The sequence below is a fragment of the Jaculus jaculus genome, chromosome 11, assembly GCF_020740685.1.
Source record: "Jaculus jaculus isolate mJacJac1 chromosome 11, mJacJac1.mat.Y.cur, whole genome shotgun sequence".
Lineage (NCBI taxonomy): Eukaryota > Metazoa > Chordata > Mammalia > Rodentia > Dipodidae > Jaculus > Jaculus jaculus.
Genome location: NC_059112.1, coordinates 6,995,933 through 7,023,769, shown reverse-complemented (window position 1 = coordinate 7,023,769; position 27,837 = coordinate 6,995,933). Strand labels below are relative to the sequence as shown.

The 27,837-nt window shown below is 38.8% G+C and overlaps 1 protein-coding gene across 5 annotated transcripts in view; it reads right to left on the bottom strand.

Moving 5' to 3' along the window:
• Epha5 (EPH receptor A5) overlaps nt 1-27,837 on the bottom strand; it is a 294,668-nt gene that overhangs the window by 233,506 nt on the left and 33,325 nt on the right. For all 5 annotated transcript variants that reach the window (XM_004665376.2, XM_004665374.2, XM_045161229.1 and 2 more), the window contains exon 2: nt 27,303-27,367. In XM_004665376.2, the coding sequence (XP_004665433.1) occupies nt 27,303-27,367 (65 nt within the window). The remainder of the gene's footprint in view (nt 1-27,302; nt 27,368-27,837) is intronic.

Below are 27,837 nucleotides of genomic sequence, written 5' to 3'. Positions count from 1 at the left end.
GTGGTGGCTTGAAATTGGAGAGTGGGCTCATGTTTGGATATGGTTCTGACTTGTTTCCCAGATCCAGCTATGGGTCCTGTACCACTGAGGACATCAGTTAGCCAAATCTCCCTTGGAGAATCCGCTTCTCTTTTTCAGATACACGCAGATCATAAGGAGAGAACCAGCTCATGATACCTCAAAAGGGCCCCACCTGAAACTAAGAACAGTGGGCAAAACAAGCAAGGGTGCTGTCCTCATGGTGAACTGGATACCAGCACAAAGGGGAAGGAGACTGACACAGAGAAAAATCAACTCCTACCAAATCAGAGAGCCAGAGCCTAGAGGCCCCCAACACCTCATCACTGAAGCAGACCAAAACTGAACCCAACAAGGCTCAGGGAAATTTTGCAGAAGAGGGGGCGGAAAGAATATCAGAGCCACACATTGGGTCATGATATGCAGAGACATTTATCCTCACCATAACTGTGGGCTAACTCCACAATGCACGACCCATATACATTAACAAGGAGGGGCTGGGGGAGGGAGTAGGACATGGATGAACCTAACAATGGTACCAACTTGACTGTGTTCACCGAGTACAAAACTAATTAGTAAATTATATATATATAATTAGTAATATATATATATATTAATTAATAAAAATTAATGTACACATGATAAAAAAAACTGCAGGGTGGGAGAGGTTGCTCAGTGGTTATGGCACTTGCTTGCAAAGGCTAAGTTCTCACATAAGTCAGATTCACAGTGTGGTGCATGCATCTGGAGTTTGCAGTTTGGCATTTGTTTGGCTGGTGACCTTGGCAAGCCCATTCTCAATACCCCACTTTCTCTCACTATCTGCCTTTCTGTCTCTCAAATAAGAAATAAATAAATTTTGAGAATGAACTGTTCCAAGTTTGACCATTTTTCTTCAAATTTCATTGTGTCATTTTTACCTACTGCTGGGTAGGATTCCATTCTCAGTGAACTCACCTAATCACAGAATGATAATCGCTGCATGGTCTCACTCATTTGGGGCTCCTAACCTAAATCTGTCCGTGATGCTAACATACCTAATAAACATACGGAGGACTGGACAATAGGGAATGTGCGGCAGGAGGGGAGGGTAAAGGCGGTGGGTTGGGGGGTGCTGGATCCAAATAGAAAGTGTACAGTCAAATCCTACATCCTGAAAGACATACTAAAGAGTCAAACCTTCATCAGGTGTTAAGAGAGAATACCTGATTCACAGGGGCCTGGAGAGGGTATGATAAAGACTAACTGTAATCTTCTCCTGTTTCTCTCTCTCTCTCTCTCTTTCTCTTTTATATTACTCATATTTTTCTTCCTTCTTCTCCCTTGGGACTGACCTGTAACTCCTAGTACCAGCATGTGGGTAACATTCACAATGAGCTGTTGATCAGAGAGACCTACAAGCTTTCCCAAAAGAAGACACAATTCTTTCAGAGTACTTAATGACCCATCAAAGGTTAATGGTAAGACCCTACTGCCAAAGACATCATACGTTGTTGTGATGGAACATGCAGTGACATGCCTGGAAGCTGGAAAAGAGTCAGTCCCCAGACAGAGTGACTAGTGCCAGAAGGTGCTACATCGGCAACTGGGGAAAAATGACCAATGTTTTTCTAAGCAACTCGTGGTCTAAGCTACTCAACAGCAATCAACCTGATGTGATGCTCACACATGGAACCCATACCTGAAATGGGGAGACAAGTTGGAACCATATCAAACAATGAGCCTGCTCTCCAATATCAAGCTCCCACTAATAATGGGTTACAAGAAGGCCTTCGCCTATTAAATTCTCTCTAAAATAATAATGAGTATTCATGTACCTTGCACTGTCCTCACTCTCCATCAGAGAATTTGTTTCTCTTTTTTCAGATGGATGCAGAACCTGAGGAAAGTATCATCCCATAGCACCCCACCTGGGCACCAGCTGAAGCCATAGAGTTAGTGGGGAAATGAGCAAGAGCTGCTTTCTCAGTGAACCTGGTACCAGCACAAGGGTGAAGGAGACAGACACAGAGAACACTCAAATCCTACCAAATCAGATGTCCAGAGACCCAGAAACTCCCAGGAAATTCTGTCACTGAAATAGACTAAAATGAACCCAACATGGCTCGGGGAAATTTGTGGAAGAGGGAGCAGAAAGATTGTTAGAGCAATAGGTTGGCTCATTATGCACAGAGACATTGGCTCTCCCCCATAAATGAAGGCCACCCCCACAATGCAAGCCCCACAATCTGCAGGGGGCAATGCCAGGGGGAAGGCTAATAATGGAACCATCATGGCTGTATGCTCACTATAACTAATAACTAATAAAAATAAAAATGGAAAAGACAGAAATTTTAAAAGTATTTTAAAATTAATCTCAAGAAATCAAGTGATCCTGTGTACAAATGAAGTTGCAGATTTTACATCATACCCAAATGTTACCAAGTATAAAATTCTTCATTAGTACTCAATAAATGAGAAAAAAACCTGTATTTCATAAAATAGAATGTGCTCAGCTTAATTGAATATTTCTTATTTAAGAGATTATAAGCTTATACTTTGCTTTTAGGGTTAGCTTTTTAAATAAAACAATAATTAGATGAAAATTATAGATTCTAGAATTCTTAGAATATCTTTCAGTCTCATCATTTGTTACCTGATTATTTTTTTGCCTATGGGGGTAGGGAAGGAAGGGTAAATTATCTTTCCAAGAGCAAGTCAAGTTTTGCTTCTATTTTAAACCATAAACAGTATTTATTCTTCAAACTCACGATACTCTTAATGAAACAAGTATAGAGTGGCTGACTTGTCAATCACCAAGTCCAAGAACTGTCAAAATGGTGTACTAACATTGCGCTTTCCTTACATAGGCTAATGATTTTACAACTAAGTTAGATGGCTTTTTTTTTTTTAAAGGAGTGAGCTTATGAAATGGTTTTGTTTCCATTTAACTTGTAAATAACCTAGGTGGGCATTGTAAATAATATTCCCACACTAACGCTCCTTGGATAAAAGAAGATGTGTTCCAAGATCACAAGTGTCACAGTAGGTTATTAACATATGTAACTTGAAATCAGTCCTTCTTTGGAAGGGAGGCATTCAATGCTTTAACAGAGAGCATCTAGTCTTCATAGTTCTTTTCTCATAGTTGCAATGACCTGAGATACAAAGTTCTATAAATGAGGAAACATGTCGCTTCTACTCTCAGCTCCCCAGCAATCAGTTTACTCTTTCATTCAATAATTAAATTTTACATTGAATAGGAATACATTTATCATAAACCAGTCTCTTACTTGACTGATAAGTCTGTACAAAGTAATGGGGAAAATAATACAGAACCAATCACCTCAGCTTGGTGTGTAAGAAACTGTGACTTAAGAGTGAAACACTGTAACAATGTCACTGAGACTTAGCCAGTCAAATAATTGAATCGACAAGCAACCATTGGCTAACAGTGACAAAACATGGCTTTATAATCGCAGTCTTACTGCAATCTGTCCAAATATTTCTGTATGTCACATAACTATTTCTGACTATATATACAGCCCATACTGTCTGAGCTCTGACATCCTGAACCATCTCTGACAGGGAACGTGGACCATGTGATATGTAAGGCCAGGTTTGTGATAAGTACTCTAAGGAAAATAGAGTCTGTTGCATAGCTTTATAAGATGGCCGAGGCAGGCGTGAAGCACCAAGGACTGGGGTTTCTAGGAGCAGTCAGAGTAGCCAGTAAGAGGAGACTGAGACACAGAAACTTCACAAAAACTAACTTCACCATAAGTGCCTGAAAGCAACTAATTCTGCTTTATCATAAAATAGTGATGAATTACACTTGTTTATGGGGATATTAAAACAAAATAGTAAGAACTATTGAAGAAATCACATGAAAGGTTATAATTGACACGGGATATTAATCTAAGTCTTACAGATCCACAAGTCTCTCAATCACTAGTGATTTGCTTTGGCACTACCGTGCTGGATCCTGCAAGGTTTTACTTGAGGAAATTACTAAATCCCATGCAAACTTCAGAAAATGCAGATGATGTATTTCTTCGTATCATCCGTAAATAATGAACAGTGTTCAAAGAAGGCAATACCCAACAGTTTCCATTGCATTAATTATGCTACATATCAAAAAATAGAAAAACAGCCAGGCGTGGGGACGCACACCTTTAATCCCAGCACTCTGGAGGCAGGGGTAGGAGGATCGCCTGAGTTTGAGGCCACCCTCAGACTACATAGTGAATTCCAGGTCAGCCTGGACTGGAGTGAGACCCTATCTCGAAAACAACAACAACAACAAATAGAAAATAGAAAAACATAAATATGGGTTTAATTTTTAAAAAATGATTTATATGTTTATAAATTTATGGCAACATAGATAGATGTAAAGTGGAAATAAATTTAGGGCAAAATGTGGAAACTCATAGACTCCAAAGAGAAGCCGACACTGCTCTCTGGGTAAGAAGAGTTCCTTTATGTACAAAAAAGTCTCTCAAATAACTATGGATGTTCTCTTTAATCTAAACTGCTCTCCGTCTGGGTGGGAAAATCTGCTTTATTTTACAGATGGCTGAGAAAACTGAGGAGATGCAAGGTCCATCATTTTGATAAGAAAGATAGCGGCCGCGATCCATAAGATGCGCCGCTTCTGCTCCCCGCTCCCACTCCCGCAGGAAGCTGCAGAGGAGCAGCAACGCAACGCTCCTCTCACGTGCAGCCTGATCTCCCCTGCCAGGGCAATGGTGACAGAGACCGTGGTCCACCAAAGCCCATCAGAGGGCTGCAGAGGTGGCTTTGCCATTAAGGTGTTTGCCTGCAAAGCCAAATGATCCCAGTTCGACTTTCCAGGACCCATGTAAATCCAGATGCAGAAGGGGTGAATGCATCTGGAGTTTGTTTGCAGCGGCTGGAGGCCTGGGCGTGCCCATTCCCTCTCTCCCTCTTTCTCTTTCTCAAATAACTCAATAAAATATATTTACAAAACCCATCAGAACAGAAATCCAGAGGATACAGAGGACTTAATACTAAATCAGACTGCTAATATGTCTCACATGCCTCAAGGAACGCTGGAAAAAGGAGCAGAAAGATTGCAAGCCCCACAGTGTGGGGAGGAGAGCCCTGAGGTGCGGTTACCACCTTCCCCATACAGACTGCCTGAGGCCTTCATGACCACACAGTGAATAGAAGAACCCGCTGAGGCGGCACCCAGGGAAATTGGAACAAGGGTGAGGGGATCAGAGGGTGACCATTTATAAAATAAAATAAAATGAAAAGTTAAGATGAAAAAACTGTTTAAAACCAGAGGTGACTAAAAGAAAAAGGTACGTTAACAGTGAAACATTATGCAGCTTCTTGTAGTTTATAATTAAGAAACTATTAGTAGTAAAAAGAAATAATTCCATTGTAATATTGAATAAATGAAATAGGATACACAGAAAGAATATTCTTGAATTAATTTAAATATGAAAACCTTAATGGCATTTAAAAAACTGCACACTTTCATGTTTACTTGACATTTTTGTTTCAAGATCCTTTATATTCATGCTTTAAGATCATGGTGTTAGTATTTTATAAACATGGACAGATAAATAGCATGATACATCCTACGCTTAGGGGCAAGAACTTTACGTTACAAGTTATTAAACAGGAAATCCTTTTTTGAAATAGTAGCAAAATGAATCCATGGTTATGTCCTTTGCAATGAACTAAATTGTAGCGTAGATATTTTAAGGATACCAGGTACTGAAAATACTCAGAAATAAAGAAAGTTAAAATTTCAATCAAAATCTATACATTTAGAAAATATTGTGCTGGAAAAATTTTGTCATTGGCATAGATAAAATGGACCATGTTTATTGCACACAATTATTCTTACTAAAAACAGTAACTAGGATATTTAAGATTTAATTTAGAAAATATTTTTTAAAGTCTTCATATGATAGCATGTACTTCATTGTACAGGACACAAAGCATGGCTTATAAAGGAGATAATGCTATACTGTATTTGGAAGTGTACACAAGCAGTTCTAGATGCAGATAATACAAATGCATGTTACTGTTCCTCATGGACTTGTTTCCTCTGAACCTGAGTATGTCATATAAACTAAATTAAAAGGTGAAGTTTTGTTCTTCAATGTTTAGAGAACACTCACTTGTCTACCTATTCATGAGCCAATGCAGCCACCCTAGGTAAGGAACACAGCTGATGAACAGTCTATTCCAGAATGCTGAGACGCCATTGGGCCCAGCAGGGCCTTTACCCAGCTTTGCATGAGGAACTTGAGGTTTACAGCTGGGCTGTGAAGAAGGTCACCGCACGACCCAGTCAGTGGACTGAGCTTCGTCCTCTGCTCAGTGCTCAGGGTGATCGGCCCTCAGCCCGTGCATTGGAATGTGTCTTTTTTATGGTGAGTGCAGGACCCCCCAAGCTAGTGGGCCCTCCAGATCCGGCCACAGAGGTAAACCGCGGCCACCACCTCTGCCGTCCCTCTCTCCACCATCTCCACCTCTTCCTAAGTGACAAAGAAAGGAGGCAAAACTTCAAAAGCACGTGGCTTTTTTTTTTTGACTACTGGTACTGGACTAATAAACCAACCCAACTTCCCTTATGAGACAGGCGGGGGGGAGGGTGGCGGAGGCCTCTGCTGTTGTGTCTGCTGCCTCGTGCGTCGATTTCAGATAGAGATGGGATTATTTTGAAGCTGTGAAGGACGAAGGGACACTGTTCTTGGCATCGCCACCTCCTAGCTAGCTTGATCAGAGTCCTTAGTCCTCCCTCTTCTTGTTGGAACTGCAACGTGGAGGGTAAGTGATCAAGTGTGGATATTTTTGCTGCTTACTATACAGAAGAGAGGAAGTATTTAAGCATCAAAATCTTTTAAGAGACTCTTAATAATTTGAAGAAAGTACGTCGCCTGTTTAGCTTATTTGCGTAATTGGGAATGGGCTAGGGATTGCGCCGTGTGTGAGGTACATAGCAGTGCATCGCTGGCCGTGGGTTTAAGGGGGGGGGGAGGTGTGTACAGGGGGAGGGAGGGCAGACTTTCGGCTGAGAGTTCTAGAACAGGCTCATGCTACTTGGAACATTGAGACCTTAAAGAGAAAAGGAGACACACACACAGAGTGTAAGCGTGTGTGTGTGTGTGTGTGTGTGTGTGTGCTATTAAAGCATCGTGTGTTTCCTTTACTTCCCTGCCATTCAGTGTTTTTACTTCCCAACATTCTGCTGCAGAGAACGTGGTTGGCCTTGAGAGCATGAAGGAAGAGGTATGAACTTGACACGGTTTCCCCCTCCACACTCGTTACTTTTTATGTTGAATTGAGTAGTAACCGTCTTGTCCCTTTTGGGAAGCGCAGCCAGTGACGTAGCTGTGAGCAGCCCTAGGAAGACGTCCTTTATACATCTTCTGGGTTCTAGTGCAGAGTGCAGGTGACACTGAGGAAGGCTTAGAGACCAACTTTTGCCCTACAGAATTTTTTTTTTAATTTTATTTATTTATTTACTTGAGAGAGAGAGAGAGGGAGGGAGAGAATGGGTGCCCCAAGACCTCTAGCCACTGCAAATGAACTCCAGATATGTGTGCCATCTTGTGCATCTGGCTTATGTGGGTACTGGGGAATCGAACCTAGGTCCTTTGGCTTTGCAGGCAAGCGTTTTAATTGCTAAGCCATCTCCCCAGCCCAGATTTTTTTTTTTTTTTAGGTTAGGCTTTAGAAACTGTTCAAATGAGACTCATGTCAACGTTTCTGAAGGGAAAGGAGATATGATATATACATATAAAAACATATGTGATAATTCTGGGAGAAACCATGGAGCTAAAGGGTACTAAAAGTAATGAAATTGTGATTCAGAATTTTTAGGGCATCATATTTAATGTTGCATTGTGAATCAAGTCTTGCTTTTTATCTTTACATCGATGGGAAGCAGGTACGTACTGCGTTTGCAGCCTGTGACTTCAGAAACTGGTGTCCTGGGAGAGTGAGCAGGCCTAGCCAACAGACACTATCATGCTCAGATTGTCCACCTGAGATTCTTGAGAATCTTATAGAAGAAAATGGATCAGGAGTCTTACTATGGGGGCTTGATGATCCTAGATATTAGGAGTGAACGTTTTTGATAAGGAAGGAAATCTTTCAAGAAATATTAACTAGAAAATTTCTAAGCCAAGCTGACTGAAAACATCCCCTAACCACAAATCATTTCATATGCTTTTTATTCTTTGGTCATTTTGAAAACCAAATTTAGGACTGTTTTATGGAAAAGGTGCAATTTGAATTTGTTGGTTTTTGTTTGCAGCTTATATCACACTAACTAGTTTTAGGGAAAAGAAAGGTTGTTTTCTCTGGAAGTCTAACAGGAGTTGTACATGTGCTGTTTGCCAGGAGCAGCACTGGGGAAAATATCAAGGCAGTTGATATTCATGATAACCTGGCACATTCTGGGAAAGAATTTTTAGAAAGGCATAAATTTTAAGGTAAACTTGTGGCCTTACATCTGCACATTTGAGCTGTCTGCAGTGCCGACCATTGCCATATAAAATAAGGAGCTCCTTGCTGATTTGTAAATAAGTATTTTGTAAAAGGTCACTTGACATTTCCTTCTCTCTACTTGGTATTTTCTGTGTTGTGCAAGATAATTCGTAGATATGTCATTGTGATTACTAAATTTAAGGTTGGTATTTGTTTAGATTTTTTTTTTTTTTTTCGTAGGATCTGGGTCCTATCCTGAACTTCCCAAAAGGGAAGATACCATTAAGTTTGCATATATGTCAGTGTGGAGTTAATATCACTGGTTTGATTGTAAAAATGGCTCTTCGAGCTTTTAATTACTCTCCTTAGTGTCATCTATTTTCTAATCACATGCCTCCCCACACCACATAGACACAGCAGTTTTCCAGGGCAGTCCTGTTATTCCTTCAGAAGTCTGTCAGGAGAGAAGCAAAAAGTGCTTCCTACAGCCTTTCAAAAGCTGTTTCCACTGTGGAGTTCGGCTTTTGTATTACCAGATCATTCTGAATTAGGTCAGTTTAGAGACTTCTATCTTAGTGCCTCTTAGTACTGCCTGACGAGATCTACGGTGTCTGGCTCTGGGCCTACGTATATGTCACGAACCTCCTCACAGGCGGCATGAGGCCGCTGCCATGTCTTTGGGTTAGCAGCTGTGTCTGTCAGCTCACAGGCATAGTGGTCAAATTCTGTGTAATAGCACCGGAGGGGTGTGTGATTTTTTGTTTTTAAGGTGTGCCTTTCCTGCTGTCACCACCTCTTAGGGTGACAAATGGGATTTACATATCCAAAGTTACTCTTGTAAGCATGACTTTTTTTTTTTTTACTTAGTCTGTCAAGAATAAGTGACAGTGGCTTAAGGCCTCAGCTTGTATAAATCTCATGCCTAAAATTCTGATGTTGGCAGTATCAAAAAACCTGAGGCTTTTCCTTGGGGATTTTTATTTTATTTATTTATTTTTAAAATTTTTATTTATTTATTTGAGAGCGACAGACAGAGAAACAGGCAGATAGAGAGGAGGAGAGAGAATGGGTGTGCCAGGGCCTCCAGCCACTGCAAACGAACTCCAGACTCATGTGCCTCCTTGTGCATCTGACTAACATGGGTCCTGGGGAATTGAGCCTCGAACCAGGGTCCTTAGGCTTCACAGGCAAGCGCTTAACCACTAAGCCATCTCTCCATCCCTCCTTGGGGATTTTTAATCATATACCTGTATTGTTGGCTAAACCCCAGTGAAATCATTAATCTAAGGCCAGTGTGGTCTTCTGAAGTATGCAGTTATACCCTTGGGTTTAGAAAATGCTTAGGTATTATTTTAATTTTCTCACTCATGAATTACTGTGTTTCTGTATGTGAGAACCTTAGCATCTTTTCTTTCTTTTAAATAATTTTAGTGTTTGACTTAGTGTATCCTACATAGTTCTTTATTATTGGGTTCATCAATGGTGGTAGAAAAAAATTTAAATCTTGAGTAACAAACCACAGTGGGTTCCGATATAGAAATGAAATCATGGCAGTATCACAGTAGTTTCCTTAAGACTTTGCAACCTAACTCTTCATACATACCTTCCTTCTAGTCAAAAACAATTTCAAAGGCCCTATTTATTCTAGTATGTTTGGAATCTTACATATATATGTTTCCATTCTTTTGGGAACTGATTATATTTTTTAAAAGATTTTTTCTTTTGTAATGAGCTACTTTGAAACTAATGCTAGAGAAAGAGAAAAACAGAAATATTGAAATTGGAGTGCATCTTCTATTCTCTTGGGTTTAGGAGAATTTAAGCAGTGTATGAATCCCATCAGATGGTAAGAAATATCCATCCACCATCCCACTAAGCTTTTAATGACCGATATCTCCCCACATGTCTTGGTTTTAATTGAGTTTTGTTCCTGATTATGTAGCTGTTTTTTGTTATACCGCACTTGATTTTTTTGTGGATGTGAGTTTCAAACAAAGATGATACTATAATCTTACCTGATAAAGTGGTCTGGAATCAAAATAATTTTCTAAGTGGACCAGCTCTCCATGTTCATATTTATAATGTTTCGTTAAATAAATTTGGCATTGGAAAGGGAAGGGAAAAGGGAATGCCTAATAAAAATCAGTCTTCTATTTTCCCTTTATGACTGTATTACATGTTATATGAAGATAGAGCCTTGGGTTGTGTTTCCATGTTAATCATGGAGAGGGACACCTGACAGCATGCTAATTGAAGCCAGAGCAAGTATGGCTCCATCAGGTAGTCTGGAAACCACAGTAAAAACTGAGGATCTGGTTACTTGTTGTCGATAATGAAATTGATTACGAAGTGGAAGTGCTGCTGACCTAAGCACCCAAAGGAAACAGCGCAACATGTGAGCTAGTCTCACCTGGATTCCTAAATTCGAATGTGACCTGTTCCTACCCTATTTTACACATTTAACACTGTCCATTTTTTCATCAACCAAAGAGCAAAAAGAAATATATATATATGAAAGCAAAGTAACACACTACCAATTATGTCACTCAGGTACAATGCTGTGATGAGATGTGTGTGTGTGTGTGTGTGTGTGTGTGTGTGTGTGTGTGTGTCTGCTTCTTTGTATTCCTCAGCATGTTATTCTGCTGTTGTCTCTGTCCTTCTTGGGGTGCTTCAGTTTTGAATGCTACCCTTGTGGTCTCTACTGCTATTACATGAATGATAGGATGTTATATGACCATTATCATAAGGGCTCTTAGTAAAAAGAAAAAAATAAACTAAAAACTAAAAATTCTAAAACATATACATTTTCTATAACCTGGCTATCAGTTTGATATCTTGCTGTCAAGTATGTTTCTCAATCTGTATTTATCTATCCCATCAATAAATGTTAATGATAAAATACTCAAAAAAAAAAAAGAATGCTAAAGCATCACACATCCCTCCTCCTACACTTTTTCTATGGCTATGTCAACATTATTGTTTCAAGAAAGATTTAGTAATTGACTTACAGACCAAATCACAACAAGATGCTACTGTAAAAATGAGATAACCTTAATTTATTTCCCTTGTTTTTTTCTTGTAAGTACTGCTAATTTTGTGATGTCATTTTCATATGCCTGCATTCATTTCTAAAAGTCTTAACAATATAGTGCAAAAGCATTGGTCTTGTGTGTCAATTTTTAAAAATTATTACTTATTTATTTATTTGAGAGAGTGAGACATGGAAAGCGGCAGACAGAGACAGAGAAAGAGAGAGAGAGAGGATGGGTGCATCAGTGCTTCCAGGCACTACAAACAAACTCCAGGCATGGGCACCCCCTTGTGCATCTGGATTATGTGGGTTCTGCAGACTCAAACTGGGATCCTTTGGCTTTGCATGCAAATACCTTAATTGCTGAGCCATCTCTCCTGCTCATGTGTTATTTTTAAAATTTCTGAATAATTTATGATTTTAAAAAGCCATGCCACCAAGTTGCATTAAATATCTAAGGAGTCTACACCAGAGAAGTGTTTGTCAATATGTCTATAATGCCTGTATTGTATTGTATCTTCATTTTCATTAGCAAGGGAAACAACATATGTAGATGTCAAGAATGAAGTTCAGGACATTAATGAATCAGGCTACATGAAAATACCTGATGATAACTGACAGGATGGAAAGCAGCAACAATACTGGATGCCATGAGAGATGTACTTGACCTTTACATTATTTTGGAACCATATTTAGTTGCCTGAATATGAGTATGAAAATTATATGTTGTTTTGATCATAATAGCCTTAACATATATAATTTAAATTTATAATATATTTAAGATTATAAAATAAATAATATTTTTACTGTTAATTCCTTTCAAAAATTATTTTCATCTGGTATCAAAATATACCATTAACAAGATATACTGAAATGACTATTATTCAGAATTATACTCAGTATTTTTTCTATAATTGTGCAGAATGGGTGGGGCTGCTATACTAATGAAATAATATAGTTATTTGAACATGTTAGATATAGCAAAGCTGGTGATCCATTGGCTAATGACATATTTGCATATTATAACCAAATTTACACAATATACACTCAATTGCATTATAAGACTTTTCTTTAAAAATAAAATTCTCAAATAACCTGGGGTGCTTCACATACAGTGGGATGCATGAAGGATTAAGTCAGACTTTCATCCTATATATGGACAACATTTACCTTATCTGTGTTTCTAAAGCAAAAGTTTTTTAAAAAAGGAGGAATTGAAATATATTTGTTCAATGACTTTAGATTCATAATCTAAGTGGTTAAATATTCATAATGGCATTTTGAAATGTTTTTATCATATAAAAATTCCACATAAGAAAAGAAATATCAGCAAACTGTAAAGGTTGTCTTCCTCTTTTGTTTATGTATTTTTAAATTAACATTTGCTTCTATGCAAGAGACAATTTTTAGATCGAGCTCAGGGACTTGCAAAAACAGGTCAGCAATCATGTGGGGGATTTTCCACTGCTCTGAGGAAACAGTGAGCTAATAGGAGGCTATTCGTTATACAGCTGCTCTTAAGAACTGGATATAGATTTAGTATAAGATTATTTTTCAAAGTAGCATGGTAAAATGGACCTCTGTTTTGGAAAAGGATTATGAAAAATAAAAATAATATAACACATAGTTAGTGAAAACCATGAAGTCCAAAATTTATGGATGTGAAACAATTATTTCTGGGAATATTTTAAATAAACCAAATAGGTCAATCAATTAAAATTATTGAGATCTATATAAAATTCATGTGCACTGCATTGGCCAGAATTTAGAGATATGCTGAAAACTGTATACTGTACCAATGCATTTCATTACAAATTCTGACAAAATATTTTGAATTGGTAACTGTTATTATAAGTGAATCAAATGTACACGGGAAACCAACCTTATACTCACAGAAAAGGTTTCTCACCAGAATTCCTAAAGACACTTGTTTGAATAAACCCCAAATTATTTTTTTAAATATTTGTTTATTTAATTATTTATTAGAGACAGAGAGGGAGGGAGAGAGAGAGAGAGAGAGAGAGAGAGAGAGAGAGAGAGAGAGAGAGAGAGAGGGAGAGAGAGAATGGACATGCCAGGGTCTCTAGCCACTGCAAACAAACTCCAGATGCATGTACCACCATGTGCATCTGGCTTACATGGGATCTGGAGGTGAATCGAATCTGGGTCATTAGGCTTTGTAGGCATGTGACTTAACCACTAAGCAATCTATCCAGTTCCCAGATTCTTTTTCTAGAGCTTTTCTCTTTACTGGAAAGGCATCTTCCAACATCACTGGTAACGCTTAGGGCACATAGTTTCATCCTGTATTCCAACCTAGCTAAAATTGTACACATTAGGAAGGGATGAGCATCTGTACTAAGTGCAGCCATTGCATGTTTACTGTGTGGACTTTGAAGCACATCCTTTGTGAACTGGTCTCTTTAACCTGGGGAAACAAATTGGAAATTTTCATAGAAGTTATATAGAAAGTGAAAAGTGAAACATGAATTTTCTACACGCTGTGGCTGAGGTGATAGCTTAGTGTGAAAATTCCCCAGCTCATATTTTAGATATGATGACCTCAGTTTGAACATACACACACACACACACACACACACACACACACACACAAATACAACACCCCAACATAAAAGAAAAAACAATAAAAACTAGCACACACGGAGCATAGTGGTGTGTTTTTATCATCTCAGCACAAGGGATGTGAGGAGAATGAAAACTCTGAGGCTTCCTAGCCACCCAGGTTAGGCTACTAGGCAAGATTGAGGCCAATGGAGAGGCCATAAAGAAAAAATAATGATGATACATAAGAAATAATTCCCAAGGTTGTCAACTGACCTGCACACTCAAACTATCACAAATAAACACCCCCCCACACACACTGTTCTAGTTGATATTTAGAAGAAACAAGAGATAACTGTAAACAGTAGCAGAAACCAAGCTTGAATAACATTTGAATCCATTATTTTAAAAATATAATTTATGAAATATACTTATCTTATGTTGACAACTTACAAAGTTACAACATTCCATGGAAACTACCCTTGTGAATACAATATTTTAACAATGTTAAAAATAAATTATTTTCCACATTCAAAGATTATTTAAGATTGAAATGGAAACATTATTTGAATTGTGTTTACATAAAAAGCTTTAGTTACAAACATACTTGACAGGCAACTTGATGGACAGATTGTAGGGACGGAAGGGTTTAGGGGAGGGGGTAGGATGATGAGGGACAATACACACAGGAGTAAATTGAAAATGAACTGGTATCATAAAAGCCTCCCTCTTGGATAGGGACTAAAAATATAACCTTCAATTAAAGTATGGGGGCTTCATCTGATAAGAAAGGCCCTTGAAAGTGTGGGATGGCATTTAACCCTATAACATCTGGCTTTGGTCTATAACTCCCAGTACTAGAAATTTTTTTTACAACCCACATTGAGCTGTAAATTGGAGAAACTTACAAGGTCCCAAAAACAAGACAAGGCTGATAACAAGATAGGCAGATAAAGCAATTACCCACCTGAGGTAAAAATAGGTAAGACCCTATCGCTGAAGACACACCAGGCTGCCAACACAGAGCATTGAGAGATCTGGCTAGAATCTGGAAGGAAGCCTTTTTCCCAGACGGTCTGTCCATATAGTGCTGGGAAGCACTACATGAGCTTCTGGGGGCGGGGAGATGAGCAAGTGAGGGGCACGGCTATTTCGAAGCAGCCAGCCTGACGGGATGCACACAATGGGGACAGCCAGCCTTGGTGAGTAACCAGTGATCACAGATTGGCCAGGAGATCCAGTCAGTGGAATGGAACCCATAGCTGGAAGTGAGAAGTGAGTCATTATCCTAGGAGATCAAGATTATGGATGCCAGTGAGATGTTCCTACTAGTGTTTGGCCAAAAACGTGGCTATACCCATCAAAATCTCTCTAAAGTAACAATGCTTATGCACTTAAATGTGTGCAGATCTCACTCTCTACTGGAAAATCTGCTCTTTTTCAGAAGGCAGTGAGAACTGAGGACTACCCAAGTCTATCAAGAAGACAAGAAAATAGAACTGATTCCCTGTCAGGACATGAACCACCTCTGGAACAGCAGCCAGAGCCTGTGAAACTGAAGAGGCAGCAGCGAGACGAGCCAGCCTGCATCCTTTATGGAGAGCCTGACACCTGCACCAGGGTGATGGAGACAGATGCTAATGCGGCTGCAAAGCACCACAGCAGAATTCCAGATGTTACAGGGAACTCAGCTCTTAAGGACACTTAAAGCACTCCCACCACTGGTCAGGAAACTGTGCAGAAGAGAGGCAAAAAGATTGTAAGACCCAGATGGTGGGAGGGAAAATCCAGAGGCTATGCTTCCCCCAATGCAAATACTGATTTTCTCACAGCTCCTAACCCTCAACCCCATGGTGAATGCCGGCAATTCCACTCGGGGCAGGGAGGAGGAAAACGATGGCACTGACTCACAATGAGTCCATGCAAAGTTTCTAAATAATAATAATAATTAATAATAATAATAGAACACAGAAACTCAGCAGAATCTAGAAAATCTTAATCTTAACATCATCAGCCAAACAGCTGTAAATGTCAGATTGAAGGACCACATCACCCACAACAGGACAATATTCATCATGGTACTAAGATAGTACATATTCTGCACGCCCCTCCACCACCACTTCTGCCAATGTCTGTTCTGCTGACTCGCAGCAGACAAGAAATCAGAGGGAATGCAGAGTGCAGCCACCTACTCTTAAGCCGCCTCTCCTCGACGGTGACTTCATAGCAGCTGTTGGTACCTGCATTGTACCTGCATGAAGTTGTGCCTGTCCACCCTCCATCATGGGAGATGGAGGAGAGCAGAAGCCCCATATCTGCAGAGGAAGGGGGAAGACTTCCTACAGAATAGGTGCTGGTAACTGACACATGCCCTGTAAGTACCCTCCACCCATGCTCAAGCAGACTGCTACACATAAAACCACCGAGACAAAGTCGCGTGCATACACACACACACACACACACACACACACACACCCCAGGACATGGAAGCTGAAGAAGGGCTGTTTGGGAAGTACACATATTAAGCTTCCCAAAGTCCTCAGTAAATGGGGCTCAGGGAGTGGGAGGGGGAACAAGAGAAGGTAATGGAATTGGATTATCATAGTGACACATTAGATACATGGTTGAACATTGTCAATAAAAAAGTTTTTAAGGGCTGCAGAGATGGCTTAGCGGTTAAGTGCTTGCCTGTGAAGCCTAAGGACCCCAGTTTGAGGCTCGGTTCCCCAGGTCCCACGTTAGCCAGATGCACAAGGGGGTGCACGCGTCTGGAGTTCGTTTGCAGAGGCTGGAAGCCCTGGCGGGACAATTCTCTCTCTCCCTCTGTCTTTCTCTCTGTCTGTCACTCTCAAATAAATAAACAAATAAATTTTTTTTAAAAAAGTTTTTAAACAGTTAAAATCAATAAATCACACCTCAAACCAAAACAAAGCTTATTACTGGATCCATGCCTTTCCTTATACTACTTCTCTAAGTCAGGTCAAAAAAATGGTTTTACAGTGTGCAAAGTCTTTTCACGGATTTTGGTAAGGCTAACATCAAAGAAAGAGTGTATAAAACTCTACTTGGTCTCTTGCTTTGCCATCTATCTATATTCCTTGCTTTTCTTCACTGTGAACTTCTCATTGGTGCTACAACCAGTGAGCATCCCTTCCTCAGTTTGTGAATATATTAGCTGCCAAAATGGAGTGGACTTGTGAGTTTATGGTATAGTCACTACCTACATTTTAGGGAGAATAAAACCACACAGTATTTTAAAAGAACAGATGCTAAGAATACTTGCAGCATTACTCACTTGGTAGTTGGTATTTATAGCAGGCTAGGCATATTGCCTTATTGTCCCATCTAATTCTCATAGCAAGGAATAGTAGATAATATTATGTGTAGCTTACAAATGAAGACAGAGAGGGTCACAAAGGTTTACTGACCAGCTATTCATAAATAATTAGTGAGCAGCTCAAGATTTTGATTCTGGATTAAATGGTTTTCCAATTTCCACATCAATTGTATCACCTCATAGTAGAGTAAGCATTTATAGAAGTTAGTGATTTGGATGAAGCAATGTAGAGTCACGTGTAGAGTAAAATATATGTACTTTTGAACAAGTTCTATATTTCAAAAACTTATGGAACCTGAATTGAAATGTATCTATCATAATAGGTATGGGGGAGAAATGAGTCCTTCCTCCAATTATGAACTTACTGCTTTCCTTAGTAAATAACAATTATTGGTAAAATAAGTTTTACTATTACCTAAAATATTCTTGACTCTTCCCTGTGTGTCTAATAAACAGAATTCTTAGGCCTAAATTTTAACATTTTGTACTATCGTGTTTTAAGTAAAATTCAAATGCTTTTTAGTTTTGATGCAGCTTCACTCCCTAAAGATCAGATATCTTAGTGTCACCCAGTAAGAAGTACAATTGCATGCGAATTTGTATTGGAGGTACATGGCCATGTACTTGAAAGAGGAAAGAGTATCTTTCAAGGAGAGCAGCTCAGAGTGGTCACATGAAGAATGACTCATACCATAAACATCTAATTTTGAATGTGTTCAATATGTAATAAGAACTGCATTGATTCTGCCTAGGAAATGGTCACCCTTCTGTGCGGTAATGAAAGGTTTCATGTTGTATAAGTTGAGCTGAGCCTTGGAAATCATTAGCATTAAGATTGGGTATGTTTCAGGTAGGAAAAAAAAAAGGATTTCAAGCAATTTGCACAAAGCACTTGAGGTAAAATTTTACATGAATCTTTTGCAGGTTTAGAAAAGAGGAGCCATTTAACTGGGGAAGACTGTAATGAGACTCAAATACAAAGCCAACAGACCACTGTTCAAACGTCAGTCCCAGGCTGAGCAGTTTGGACACCATTGTCTGCATTTGCGGCAGCTCTGAGAAGCATGGAGGGTGAAAGGGGGTGGCGCAGAGTAGAGCAAAGCCTCAGAACCTTCCAACGTGAAGGCAGGATTGAGCAGTCTCTTTCCCCTGCTGCCTTTAATGGAAATAATCAACAGGAAGGCTGGATGATTACAGCAGAATTTTTCTCTGTGGGAGATGGAGATTACGTACTCAGAACCATACAGCGTTTGCTTACAAAATTAATTCAAATTGACTTGCATGGGAGCTGTCACCTGAACTGAACATAGGATAGTTGGAAAAAATCATGGTAAGCAGCAATCAAAACACTTGGAAAGTACCTGGAGTTTGGCCCCCAGGGACCTTGCCAAGCCCAGATTTATTTCGCCTCTTCATTAATGAACGGGAAGAGGAGAGTTTGGAAAACATCATCACATCCTCTTATGGAAAGTGATGCAAATAACACTAGAAACAGATAGGTTTTCTGTTTATTTTAAAAATTAAGGATTTAGTCATACATTTTACATGGGCTATATCATTTGCTGGAGAAACATTGGGACAGAGAAGTAAAAATTTCCTTAAATTACTTAATAGAAGAAAGGAAAATATTAATTTCCATGTGAACCATATTTACATTATAATATAAAATGGACATTTAGGCGAAGTAATAGTAACTTGTGTGTGATTGTTTAGAAATTATACACACATTTACAAAACTGGAAAGTTTTGTTCCCACATCAGTTTTCTCCTTTGGACACAGTCCATTGGAAGGAGCAACCTAAAGAAGGGAGATGAGGGAAGAATTACCTGTTGGGTATGAGATACATAAACACTGAAATTTCAAGAGATTAAATCAGGTGGGGTTAGGATAGAAGGAAAGAAAACTTTCATGCCATGGTCTGCAGTGTGGTGGAAGAGAAACCATCTCAGAAAGATATTTTCTTGAGTAATGAGAATGCAGTTTGGGACCTCATAAATGGAGCATTCAGCTGGCCAGCTTCCAGTGCACAACACGGAAGCACTGGCAAGTGCATAATATAGATACACTTAATTTTTCAGATTTTTTGCCCCACAATGTGGACAATCTGATATGAGAGTTGCTAAAGAAGGTAATATTAACATTATTTCATGTAGACTATATTGTATCATCAGAATTCTATTCTTTAAAGATATCTACATTTAATCAATAAGCCATTTCAGGGGCTAAACAGTGATGTAATGAGCTCTGACTTAGGCATCTTTTGTTATGAATATATTTTGTGTGGACTCATGATGTGTTGGTACAATCATTTCCCTCCTCCATGCCCCCATGAATCCTACTTAATAAACAAATGCTCCATTTATATCATAGATCATATATGTATACACACACACATTTATACACGTATGTGTATTTCTGCTACTTTTTAGAAATATACTTTGACCACTGCTAATTGTTTTTGCATATTTGCATATATAAAATTTTTTAAAAATACATTTGTCTCATATGCAGAAATAAAGATGGATTTTTAAAGAACTTTCCTCATTATTACAAAGTTTGCATGTGAGAAATGTAATACAAAATCTTATGACTTCTGAACCTCAGGGTATGCCTCATAATTATCTTGAATTCCATAAAGCATTTATCTTCATTACCTCATGTACGGGGAGTTTTTTGGTGTTATTTTTCTAAAAATAATGAATACAAAGCTACTTTGGATTATGTGTGTTCTTAACTGCCCTGGCATTTGTTTTACACATCTTGATAGTTATTACCTTTAGAACACTTTACTTTCACTATCAGGCTTTTTTTTTTTTTCTTCCCATCAGATTTGTGTGCAAAGCTTGGGTTCAATTTCTCAGTATCCATCTAAGTCATGCACAAAGCAGTACTTGCATTTGGAGTTGGTTTTTATTGGCAAAAGGCCATGATGTACCTTTTCTCTATAAGTGTGAATATTTATATATGTTCTGAATATAGATATGAATTTGAGAACTCCACATTCTTCAATCTTCTTCAAATGAACACATTATTATAAATAATACTAACAACCTCTAAACAAAACAAAGTGAATGATTTCAAAGTAATTTGGTAATCATTTTAAAATGACGATAATTTCCTTTGTTGGAAAGGAAGGGAAAATCTAGCAAAAATAAAAGAACGTTCAATGCACCACAAGGTATTTCCCATGGGAGCTTGGAGGCTTCTAACTGTAGGGGCAGGAAGGAGAGAAATTCAGCGGGGAAAAGGCTGATTCCACCAAACAGAGGAGGCATGTGCATCACCACAATAGCAAGCATGTGGGAAAGAAAGAAAAAGAAAGAAAGAAAGAAAGAAAGAAAGAAAGAAAGAAAGAAAGAAAGAAAGAAAGAAAGAAAGAAAGAGGGGAGGAAGGAAGGAAGGAAGGAAGGAAGGAAGGAAGGAAGGAAGGAAGGAAGGAAAGAAAGAAAGAGGGAAAGAGAGAAAGAAAGAAAGGAGGGAGGAAGGGAGGGAAAGAAGGAGGGAGGAAGGAAGGAAGGAAAGAAGGAAGGAAAGAAAGAGGGAGGGAAGAAGGAAGGACAGAGAAAGAAAAGAGCAATGGTGTAATTACAAAGATGCCAGAGCAAAGTCTGTTGTAAACAAACACCATAGCCATTAATTCCACTCCCACAAGAATAAACCTTGAAAACATGTGCTAAAAATTTCCTGGAAACAATGATGCTTACACTCAAGCTTAGATTCCATAGATTAATCAATACTAAATGTTCCAGACAGTAACAGAAATAACTCTCCAATGTAATCAGATGGAATAAAACACACCTTCAGTACAAGTAGATGTATTGGTGATGTAATAAATAGGAAATTTACAGTTCAAAAACTACAGAAAGAAAAATAGGAGGGGGTAGAAAAGACTGCATTTGGACTAACTCATCTGTGGTTTCAAATAATGAGCATTCTGGTAGACCTGGGTGTGCATGTGCTCAGGCACGGGCCGACTGCTTACCCTGGAGTGGAATTCTTGCCCTGACTGAGCCTCACTGTTTTCATCTACAGAAAGAATACTGCTTACAACCGTGGGCATGGTCCTCTTGAGGTTTCCATTTCAGTGACGTACAGTCATGTTTCTCACAGAAAGACTGCATTAGAAGAGTCAAAACACTGCATTTGCCACAAACATGGCACATGTTTCTCCTAGTGACCACACAAATTGCTTCAGCAACCCAGACACCCTGACTGCATCGACATCTTTGAGCACCATAAAAAGGGAAGCTGCCAGGCCTGTGCCTTTAATCCTGCATTCAGAGATAGAGGTAGGAAAAGCCCTGCAGGTTTGAGGCCCCCCTGAATTCCAGGTCAGCCTGGGCTAGAGACAGACCTTACCTCAAAAACAACAACAACAAAAAAAAAAAAAACAGAAAAACGGAGAGAGAGAAGTTATGGCTTGAAAAATTGAAAAAAATATTTAACACCTTTTTACCTTTAATGGCTGATTTAGAATAATGTCTACTCTCAAGTTCCAGAGTGTTGGAATGTTTGCTTTCTTTTTCCTGTACAAGAGTGACTGACACATGCAGTATGACCAGTCAAGATGTTGAGTGGAAAACACAAAATAAAATAACATGAGCTGGGCATGGTGGCGCATGACTTCAATCCCAGCACTGGGGAGGCAGAGGTAGGAGGATGGCTGTGAGTTCAAGGCCACCCTGAGACTCCATACTGAATTCCAGATCTGCCTGGGCTAGAGTGAAACTCTACCTTGAAAAGCCAATAAATAAATAAATATATAAAATCTAGTGCTCTAGAATTTTTGGACTAAATCAGGAGGAGAACTGAAGTTACTGTAATGAGATAGATACACTTTCAGCCATGCACGCACACACGCACGCCCACTCTGAACCCCAGTACAAGTACATGTACAATGGCTTCATGAATAAGCCACCATCCAGTGACGTCTCCTAATTCAGGCAAAGTACTCAAGCATTCAAGAAGGAGTTCACCTCAGTAGGCAACAGCCACGAAAGAATGTTGAAAATTGTGTTTTTCTTATCACAAAAAAATAACATGTCACCAGTGCTAATGCCACAGACAAGTGACTGATTGATGTATACCCAGCAAAGAGGAGATCGTAGAGCAGACTTTGTTCCATCTCGAAAAACTGTTGTTCTCAATCATTGTGAACCTGTAAGTGTTGTGGGAATCTTCTGGCTCTAGGTTCTCATGTACATAAATCAAGAGAGACTAGTAATTTTAATTTTATAGGAACTCTTCCAATATGTAGCCACTGAGAATGAATTCACAGATATATGACAGATGACAGATAGATATAGATGTAGCAAAAGATAGATATGCTTCATGTAAATCCAATTAAAATAACTTATTTTGGGTCCCTGGGTCCTTCTGGGCCAACTACAGCTCCTCCAAAGGAGTCCCTGGCAACCGTGGTGGTGAGCATGCTGAAGAGAAGATTTTGGGGAGACAGCTTCTGTGAACAGCTCTCTCTATCAATAGGGAAATGGGTTTTATAAGCAGCTGACAGTCCTAAGGGGATAGAATGTACAAGGTTGCTTGCTGATGCCTAATTAGCATATGGACACATACATTCCAGCACCATAGGCAATGGTGCATGAGGATGGGCTGTGCAAACTTGCTGGCTGATACCATATAAGGAGCTTCCTAGGCAACTGGCCAAAGGTTATAGGGCTATGGGCAAAGCCTAAGTCTTACCTGAATGTCCAGGTATCCTGTGCTTGAAGAGGGATTGGCCTTACTTCCTGTTGATCTCAGGGGTCCAAGATTTTATCTGGGGGTCCAGGCTCACTGCAACCCCCAAGAATGGAGGAAGGAGCTCCCCTGTCTGTCTGGTCCTCAAGATATGACCCAGGGTTTAGGCTGCTGTGACATCAGCTCAGCCTGGGGCCTTCCTGTCAGACAGCTTAGGTTTGCTTTAACCCAGGGCCCTGCCGATGTTGATCAACTTATGACCTGGTGAATCTATTGGTTTGAGGTCAATAGAAATATCACTGAAGGGCAAGAGATATTGACTCCTGCCCTCCCTGTGCAAAGTTATTCTCAAAGCCCTGCGTTTCTAGTCTTTATAATAACATAGTAATTTAAGTTCCTATTTATAAATAAAAATACATTTAAAGGTAATATTCCAATAAACATTTACGCAAATTCTATCCCTGCCAGATTCTAAGTCAAGGCTTAGAAACACTACAGAATGTTAAATTTTGCATCATACTACCATATATCATAGAAGAAAACACACACACAAAAAGTAGTAAGGTAAAAGGATTGTTTCTAATAAGGGCATGGCTCGTGTGCATGTTAATGAGAAAAATATAATGTTTTTTCTTAGTCCTACACATGGGGAAGCATTTCATCACTCTATAGCTTTAATCAAATATTTTTATAATTGCTAATTTATTTTGTGTCCAATTCCCATAATATGAAATACAAACACCATAATTGGACATAAGGTCTTATATACAACTAAGATGTAAAGTTACTTACTGAGTAAAAATCACCCTTGATTACTTTAAAAATCATGTTACTATGTAACACCTGCCATTTGAAGTCAAATGAAACTAATTATCAAAATATTATATCAATACAGGGAAAAATTAAATTAGTATCATAGTGTGAGTTCCACCATATGGTTTTGTTCCATGTCACTGCTTTTCAGTCAAGGAAGAATCGCATGTATGACCTTAAGCCATAAAATCACAATGCCTCATGACTTGCTAGCCAGCTCAGCTTGTGAAGGTATACTTGATGTTGCTAAAACAATAATTAAATTGCTTAGTAACATACTTTCTCTTATTGAGGGATATCTGACTGTAGTATATCAAATGTTTCCCACTGAAAATGAATTAAGTACAAAGGATAAACAGCAGCATGTGAAAATACAGTTCTCTGTAAAAATGGTTTGTTTCATATTTTCATAGCCTATTTCAAGATATTTGCAGCAGAAAAATATTTTTAATATTGATTTTTTTTTAGTTTTTTGAGGTAGGGTATCACTCTTATCCTGGTCCAGGATGACCTTGAATTAACTATATAGTCTCAGTGTGACCTCAAACTCACAGCAATCCTCCTACCTCTGCCTCCCAAGTGCTGGGATTAAGGCACGCGCCACCACGCCTGGCTAATAACTGATATTCTTTCACTGTATTTACCTGAGAAAGGATTACTTTCTCAATCATTAAAGAACATTTTTGCTGGAAGTATAATTTTTGCACAGTAGTCTTTTTCTTTCAGTATTTGAATATGTTATCACTTTCTGATCTCCATTGTTTCGAATGAAAAATTAGCTGTTAACAGCACTGAGGATGTTTTGTCCATGATGAGATGTTTACCCATTGTTACAGCCACCATTTTCTTGTCTTTAAAAACAATTATTTATTTTATTTATTTATTTTTTACTTTTAATAAAGAGAGAGAGAGAGAGAGATAAAGAGAGAGAGCAAGCAATGGGCAAGGCAGGACCTTCTTTCACTACAACCAAACTCCAGATGCATGGGCCAGTCTGTACATCTGGGCTTCTGTGGGTACTGAGGAACTGAATTCAGACCACCAGGCCTTGTTAGCAAGCACCCTTAACCACGGAGAAATCTCTCCAGACCACCATTCCCAATTTACTTTCCTTGGCTTTAGACAAGATAATTATAATATTTCTACTGGCAGGTCTCTTTTAATTTGTGTTAATACATTTGCTTACTCCTTGAATGAGTTCATTAACATTTGATATGAAATCTAGGATGTTTATTTACGTAAATTCTCTAGTAACTTTTCTGTTTTTTTTAATCTGTTTGTTTCCCGAGCCTTGTATCATCTGTGTTGTTCCAACAGATCTTTGAATTTTTCTCTCCTTGGGTTTTCCTCTCAGTTTCTCACAGAGAACGGTCTCTGCTGCTTTTTGTTTGAGTTTGCTATTTTGTTTTACTTCATGCTAAGCCCTTGTAGTGCCTTTCCATGTCTAGTTGTATACTATAAAAAAAAAAAAAACTCATTATTGGTATTTTGGATAAGATGAGGCATTGTTCTTTTAAATATTTTCTTTTAGTCCTTGTCATGCTTTTTAAGTCCACAGAAGGTCAAACACCTGGGAATCATGGATGAATTCTTTTTTTTTTTTTTTTTTTTTTTAAATTTAATTTATTAGTTTTCTTTTCAGTAAATACAGGCAGTTTGGTACCATTATTTAGGCTCATCTGTGATCTACCCCCTCCCATTAGACCCTCCTTATTATTGAAAATGGGTCGTGCATTGTGGAGTTAGCCCCCAGTTATTGGTACGATAAATGTCTCTGAAAATCATGACCCAACATGTGACTCTGACATTCTTTCCGCCCCCTCTTCCGCAAGATTTCCCTGAGCCATGTTGGGTTCATTTTTGGTCTGCTTCAGTGCTGAGGTGTTGGGGGCCTCTGAGGCTCTGGCTCTCTGATTTGGTAGGAGTTGATTTTTCTCTGCATTGATCTCCTTCCCCTTTGTGCTGGTATCCAGTTCACAGGAAAACATCACCCTTGCTTATTTCGCCAGTTGTCCTTAGTTTCAGTTGGGCCCCTTCTGAGGTATGTTGGGGCAGCTCTCTTCTTAGGATCTGCATCTATCTTTTTTTCCCTCGTTGTTTGTAGTGCAGCTAGGCGGTCGCCATCTTGACCGGACTCCTTCGGATGAATTCTTTATTGACTGCCTTTGCCTGATCTGTTCATTGTATCTCCTTGGTTTCTATATGCCTTGTAGTTCTGTGTGGAAAACTAGGTATTTTAAATATAATGTGGTAACTCAGCACCTCAGGTTTTCCTCATAGTCCATGGTTTATTATTGTTTATTTATACAATGACCCTTCAAAACTAGTTCTCTAGCCACTGCATATTTTTATATGTGTGGCAATAAAGATAGTATTTGTCTAATTTAATTTTTAAAAAATCTAAAACCCGACCTACTTTTTAAATTTTTAAATTTTTTTGTTTATTTTTATTTATTTGATAGTGACAGAGAGAGAAACAGGCAGATAGGGAGAAAAGAGAGAGAATGGGCGTGCCAGGGCCTCCAGCCACTGCAAACGAACTCCAGACGCTTGCGCCCTCTTGTGCATCTGGCTAACGTGGGCCCTGGGGAATCGAGCCTCGAACTGGGATCCTTAGGCCTCTCAGGCAAGCGCTTAACTGCTAAGCCATCTCTCCAGACCCTGAACTACTTTTTAAACAACACTTAAACAGTTACATGTCCTCACTTGTGCCTAGTGACTGTTTGTGAATGCTAGAGCACTCATGTATCAACCAGCTAAGCACATTCCTTCACTTTCTGCTAATGCAAGGCCTCAAGGCCAATCAGAGGTGGGCACCTATATCTTTGTCTAGTTCAGTATTTATTTTCCAATAAAATTCATGAGGGATTAAAAAAAAAGAAGAAGAAAAGAAAGTACTTTATCCACTGACCCGTCTCATCAACTCCTTATGCCAACACATTTTGAAGACATTAGAACCAAAAAAGTAAGAGGTTTGGGTTGTTCAGCTATTAGTACCAGAACTATTATATGCTTTTCCTTAAATTTAAGTGAATATTCTCTATTGTCTAAAAATGCTTTCTTTAATTTATTTGCAAGGAAGGAGAGAGAGACAGATAGAGGGAGAGGAAGAGAAAGAAAGAGAGAGAATGAATAGGTATGTCAGGGTCTCATTGCACTGTAAATGAACCTCAAATGCCTGTATTTGTTTGTGCATTTAACATTATTTGGGCAATGGGGAAGTGAACCTAGGCCATCAGGCTTTTCAAGAAAGTGCCTTTAACCATCAAACCATTTCTTCAGCCCCTAAAATGTTTTATATGCATAACATCTTAAATAATTGACATGAAGCAAGAAACCTATGTATATAACTTATGGCTTAAGAAAATTTCATGACAACTTACCCCATTTTTTGGAAAAGCGATCCATCCAAGGTCTCCCATAACAGTTCGTGAATCCAATAAATTCACTGAAAAAAAGAAAGAACTCAAACTGAGTGAAATGCATAGCAATATGTTCAAATTTGAGTAGTGCTATTTAAATACGCACTGCTAGTGTAGCTGAAAATAGACTGTGGTATTATCATGATGAATACAAGAGTTATATTGTGTAAACACCATCACTAGAATGCAAGTGACTTTTAATAAACAAATGCAGAATTGGAATAAAAAACATATCAACTGTGCAGTCCCTTAAATATTCTATTTTTGCCAAATAAAAGAAAAGAGGCTCAAATAAGAAGAAAAATAATAAAAGTTAAAGGTCCTCAAAAGTAAATTGGCAAGCCAGTGAGTTCTTTGTTTGTTTTAAAGACTTGAAGTTGTGAGATTAAGTTGCAGCCATAACATTGTAGATAAACATGTTTTATTTTCTCCTCAAAAGCTGCTATACAACCATGAACAAAAAATTTACACTAAGCAGCAATAAACTATTAATGAT